Below are 5,759 nucleotides of genomic sequence, written 5' to 3'. Positions count from 1 at the left end.
ATATGTTTTAATATACAATTTTATTAAGACATAAAAACATTATCTGGTATTTTGGACACCCATAAACCTTCTCCTGGATTTGCGTTTGTCCAAGAAGTCCACCTTGGTGTCTTTTCATTGCAAGAACAACAAACACCTCCTGCGTAATCCCATTCTATCGGGTAATTTGATATCAAATTGTACCCATTCGATTTTTGTTTTGCAAATATAAAATAAACTTAAACAAAATTAGCACTTATAAATTTAATGAGTAAAAGAATTCTCAACATCACACTTTATATCCATGAAGAAATGATATTTTTGCTTAAAATTTCGTTTTTTTAAATGAACTTTCTTTTTTCTTTTTTTAATTTTATAAATTCCATGTTGGAAGTAATTAACTTTTTAAAAAATTACATATAACAATCACTAAATGCCATATTAATGTGTTTTTGCAAAAACCACAAAAGTCTCTTGCATACATATGGTAATTACTCAAACAAAAAGGCTAACATTTTAAAAGATTTGATTTTTATAAGGATAAATATCAAAATTGAATATCAACTTTCATATAACATTGATTTGATGCATTTGTATACATTAAACTTTACTTTTAGTTTAATTTTTACATTTCACTAACTTGTTATCTATGTGGCACATTTTTTGATTAAGTTATCTGTAAACTATTGACATGACATTGTATTATATTAGAAAACAAATAAACAAATTTAAATTATTTCCACCTATATTAAAAATATAGATTTCTTGAAGGAAATAAGAAGCCCTTTTTAGATTTTTTTTTCCTTTTAATTTAAGTGGAAAGAATTTAAATTTATTTGTTTGTTTTTTAACCTTATAAAATACCATGTCAGCACTTTTCACATGGCTTAATGCAAAATTGTACCATATAAATAATGGGGTTAGCAAAATGTGAAAATAAAACAAAAATTAAAATTTGATATATACAAATGTACCAAATTAAAATTGATTTATAACGTTACAAATTATATCAAAGTTCATGTGTATTTTTAGTATTTATCCCATTTTTATATGACTTAACTCTTAAAAAGCTATTTAACAATATAATTTTTATATCTATAAACATCTTTTTCAAATTATTGTATACTAATGTTCAAAGATTAAACAAAAGCTCACATATTTGGGGTCCTATTTTATCTAATTTAATTGACTACACAACAAACTCAAAACAAAAATTCAGATTTCAAATAGTGTTTGAGAAATCTAAAGAAACAAATCAAGTATGAATAAAAGCTTTGACCAAATAGACAAACTATGGAATATAATATATCAGGCATTTACTCACCTTTCATTGAAAATGAATTCCTCAAGAAACACCTACCGTTTCAAACATTCCTTTGTTTGGTTAGATTAATGTTAAACTAATCCACCAATTACCATCTTTTTCCTGATAAAGAAATGAGCTGCACCAAATAAGTGAAAGGTGATCATCAGGGCTGTATAATAGCATATGGAATTCTTTGACACAGTCTCAAAGCCATTTAACACTTTTGAAAGTAACACTTACGAAATTATAGTATAGGTAATTTGGAGTTTGCATTATTTAAGTATTTATATTCTATGTATATTTAAATATGGATATATATAAGGATATAATCTTTCAGAAAACCGCAAAAATACATAAAGAAACTTAAATAAAATTAAACCATGTATCCAACACTTATGCATAACTCCAATTAACATAAATCACAGCAGCAACACAATGAATAAGAGAGTTAGATGGAGAAAAGGGAACCAACCTGGTGAGCAACCTGAGCCAGTCGTCGACTCTCCTTAGAACATTCATTAACCAATTTAGACTTGGAAATTTCTTGTAAACTGTTCTCTTTCTCCCCAGCCCCAGACCTCCTTTTTAAATTTTTCCCTTTACAAGTCTTTTCATCTGTGTTCCCAAGGGATTCCTTCTTGCGCTTCCTGATATGGATGCTGTCGTTGGTTCTATCCACCATAGCCGAAGAGTCATCAGTTGCGTTTGATGCAGGATCCACTTTACATTTAATAAGTGTTGATCCAGGACCCAAACGGATCAACGGCTTCATCTTGATCTCGGTTTCACCTGTTTTCAAGTCACTTTCATTTGAATCAACATTAAAGCAGACTGCAGAAGAGCTAGGAACTGATGAAGACTGATTAGGCTCAGTGAGCTGATTGTATATGTTCACTTTTCCATTATAGACGGTCATAACATCTTCTTGACTGCGGCTTTTATGCTGGAATTCTTCTTCTGATTTTGTATAGCTTTCTGTTCGATCAACATTACCAACCCTGATGGAGGATACAGTGTGAGAATCTTCATATGGTTTAACATTTCCATTGATTGTATGTTTCATCTCCAAGTTTCTTTGAGGTGCACAAGTTCTCTGTGTATACAGCACTTGCTTCTTGCTTGCCATAGCTATGGTGGTCAAGTCAGAGCTATGATGATAATAACTCTCAACATGAGACACATTAGGTTGACCAGTTTGCTTTGTAGCATTGCAGCATCTATGAAGATATCCATGATTGAATACATTGTCCCTCATGTCAGATTCTGCAACAGTCACATATCCTGAATTCAACGGAGATTGTACAGTGGGCTTAGTTATTGGATATTTTAAAGAAGCTGTTGCATCCCCACTAATGATTTCTCCACTTAAAGGCTTCTCTTGAGTTTTCTTTGCTATTTTAAGCTTATCCCGTAGACAATTTAATTCCACTCTAAGATCTGTTATAATATCCTCTGCTTCATGCAGCTGCGCTTCTAGCTCATCAATCTTTCTCTTTTGGTTCAAGGATGTTGTCTCTGCTTCAATTGTCTGTGAGGAAGAATTTGAGACTGCTATATTTATTGACAAAACAAATTAGAAATAAACAAAAAGGGAGAAAAGCTATTATGATTGCTTTCTCGGCCCAACTTAGGAAAGACCATTAATCCAATTAAGGTTTGTATTTTTTTTTTTGGCCTTTTTAAAGCTTAATTGAATAGAAAGTAATAAACTATTAGATTTGTTTGAATTAGGAGAAATTATTTTATTAATCCTTCTACTTTATTATTCATGGCTCTTACCTAATTATTTAATGATATTTCAGCAATTTCTTGTTATTAACACATAATTTTGATTATTTTTTTTACTTCGAACTTGAACAGCAAACCCGAACCTCGAACCTCGAACCCAAGTCTTGAATCCTGAACCTCAACTCGAAGCTCAAACCCCAAGTTCAAGATTTAGGGTTTGGGGTTGAGATTCGAGTTTGAGTTTGAGGTTTAAGAGTCAAGATTCAAGGTTTAAGGTTCAGGGTTCAAAGTTTAAAGTCAGGGTTCGACGTTTAGGGTTCAAAATAATAAAAAAAATCAAAATTATGTGTTAATGACATGAAAAAATTACTGAAATATCATTAAATAATTAGAAAGAGAATAATCCATAGAATAGTTTCTCCAAGTACCAACTTCAGTAACAAAATCAAAGTTTAGATATTCGGATCAAATCAATCAAAAAATAGTTTAGATACTTAAACAAGCTCAATAGTCTAGGTAGCTCCGGAGCCTTTTTCTTAATTATTCATAACCTTTTCTTTATACATAACCCTTTTTCTTAACTCAAACAAACTCAAAAAAACTATTCATAACTTTTTTTTATACTATTCATATTTCCTTGCATTAATAATAATATTGATATTAATCAAACTAAAACTCAGTATAATTTTTTTTAAAAAGTAATTTATGTAATAAGAATGGCTCTTAAAAGGGACGTATGGATCTATAAACAGCAAACGATCCCATTCTTGGCTCGTGACTCAATCAAGACTCACGAACATAGGAATTCGACATAAAAGCCAACTCAACAATGACAAAACAATGGTCGGCATAATGGCGAACAAAAATATTCTAAAAGCGTGAGCATATGCGATATGCTCACAAAGATAGAACAAATGTTTCATCGTACATTGCAACATTTTGATAAACTATTGCTGAAACCAAAACTCAAATGTTGAATCAAATGCATGAAGGAAAGAATAAAACGATTGCTTGTATACTAGTTAGTAACTTAATGCTAGATACGAAGTTAGATTTTCTAATTAAACAAAATCAAATCATGGTAACCTCTTCCATCAAAGCTTATTAACCCAGCTTAACTCATTTTATCATTTAAATATAATAAAAATAATTTTATATTAATATTTATATATATTATAATTAAATTTAATTAAAAATAATATTAATTATTTTTTAAATAGTAAAATAAGTCATTTAGCCAAATTGAGCTCAAGTGAGATTTTTTTTTTAAAATCGGATTCAACCCGACTAATGAATACCTCTTACCTCAACCTCTTCTAAACTCATACAATAATTTGTCCTTTTCTAAACCGTTCAAAAAATGCTCAAACTCTATATCTGAAAAGTTTAATGAGTTTAAATTTGATGGATGATACAGTGAACAGCTGATAGAAACTCAATTGTTAGGTTTTTTATTGTTAAAGATGTGCAATTTTTTATTATTAAGTACATGCTTGGTTTATGAGTTGTTATTAAGTTGTATTTTAAAGTTGTGAATGCTGGTGAAGATTTTGAAAAGATTTATTTGATGGTGCTCATAAATGAGAAAAAAGTTGAAGGTCCATGACACTATTGGTTTCAACTATTAGTAATGAGAAATAGAGCTGGCAAATAGGCGGGTTGAGGTGGATTTGGATTAGATTTCCTTTTAACTTAGATCAGTTTAAGTTTGGATTTTTTTGAACTTTAATTTTTTCGACTTCGAATTTTCTTGAGTTTAGATATATTACGAATTAAGATTTTTTGGGCTCAGACTCTTTTGGACTCAATATTTCTTTTTCTAATTTTTCATATTCAAACTCGAATCTAATACGAGCCAACTTTCGAGTTCGGAACTATTTTCCCAGCTATAGTGAGGAGTAATGGTATGATAGTCGTCGGTTAATCTAATATAATTGCCTATGATTCAATTACAATGATGATTGATGGATGTGTAAACACAGGACACATGCCAATTATTCTTGAAGAAGATGCTTTTCGCCAAAATTATCTCAAGTTCGAGCTTGAGGATAAGCTTTTTTTTCAAAAAGTGGAGTAATATTATAAATGTTTTTGTGGGCTAAAACTATGTAATTAAAGGAATTCAAAGTTCTTTTCCAAAGCTAATTGTTTTGATTTCATTTTCTATTCTTTCTAAATGTACCTTGTCGTCGATCATGTGTTTCAACCGAAGAAGCAAACGAAGCGACTCCTTGTTGGAACAATCCAGTTGCTGCTGAAACAACGCCGCTCTTTTCTCCGAAATTATCACTCTCGCCGCTGCTTCCTTTTCCGTGTTCAGTATTACCTCTGCATACGCCGCCTTCAATGCAGCCATTTTCTACACCAAAACAAAAACAACAAAATCACATTTCAAAAAACAAAAAGAAAAGTAGAATAACAGAAGAAAAGAAAAAGAAAATCTGAATGAAAGTGTAGTTTCGTAACTTACATCTAAATCTCCCATCGCGATTTGAGAGCTGAGGCCCTTCGTAGTTCCCAGATTTGAGATTGCTCGTTTGGGCGGGCGTTTATGGGGCTGAAAGAAGTTAATTGAAAGGGAATTCAATAGGACGGTATTGACCTTAGCTTTGAATTTGAATTACGAAAAAAGGAAAAGGAAAAAGAGCTATCTGCCAAGGCGCGTAATAATAGATTGGGTCGTTGCTCGTTAGGGAACGTGGACCCCACATTTTGAATTTTTTGAGAACGAGATGAAAGGACTAAA

At 31.1% G+C, this 5,759-nt stretch overlaps 1 protein-coding gene across 1 annotated transcript; it reads right to left on the bottom strand.

Moving 5' to 3' along the window:
* Positions 1-1,118: 1,118 nt before the first annotated feature.
* On the bottom strand, positions 1,119-5,652 carry LOC107892322 (uncharacterized). The gene is made up of 4 exons (XM_016817374.2): positions 5,484-5,652; positions 5,196-5,372; positions 1,758-2,813; positions 1,119-1,421 (listed from the first exon to the last, which is right to left on the bottom strand). Exons 1-4 carry the CDS (start codon positions 5,496-5,498, stop codon positions 1,392-1,394), a joined length of 1,278 nt encoding a protein of 425 aa, XP_016672863.2. The 5' UTR covers positions 5,499-5,652; the 3' UTR covers positions 1,119-1,391.
* Between the last annotated feature and the right edge of the window lie 107 nt (positions 5,653-5,759).

The sequence above is a fragment of the Gossypium hirsutum genome, chromosome D09 (assembly GCF_007990345.1).
Source record: "Gossypium hirsutum isolate 1008001.06 chromosome D09, Gossypium_hirsutum_v2.1, whole genome shotgun sequence".
NCBI lineage: Eukaryota > Viridiplantae > Streptophyta > Magnoliopsida > Malvales > Malvaceae > Gossypium > Gossypium hirsutum.
This window is presented reverse-complemented; position numbering and strand designations above follow the sequence as displayed.

What these genes read in the sequence shown, in the direction of transcription:
- LOC107892322 (XM_016817374.2), bottom strand. An exon ending in AACACATGATCGACGACAAG is followed by an intron (nt 2,814 to 5,195) that starts GTACATTTAGAA and finishes TCTTCCTCACAG; the next exon opens with ACAATTGAAGCAGAGACAAC. An exon ending in TGGCTCAGGTTGCTCACCAG is followed by an intron (nt 1,422 to 1,757) that starts GTTGGTTCCCTT and finishes TATTTGGTGCAG; the next exon opens with CTCATTTCTTTATCAGGAAA.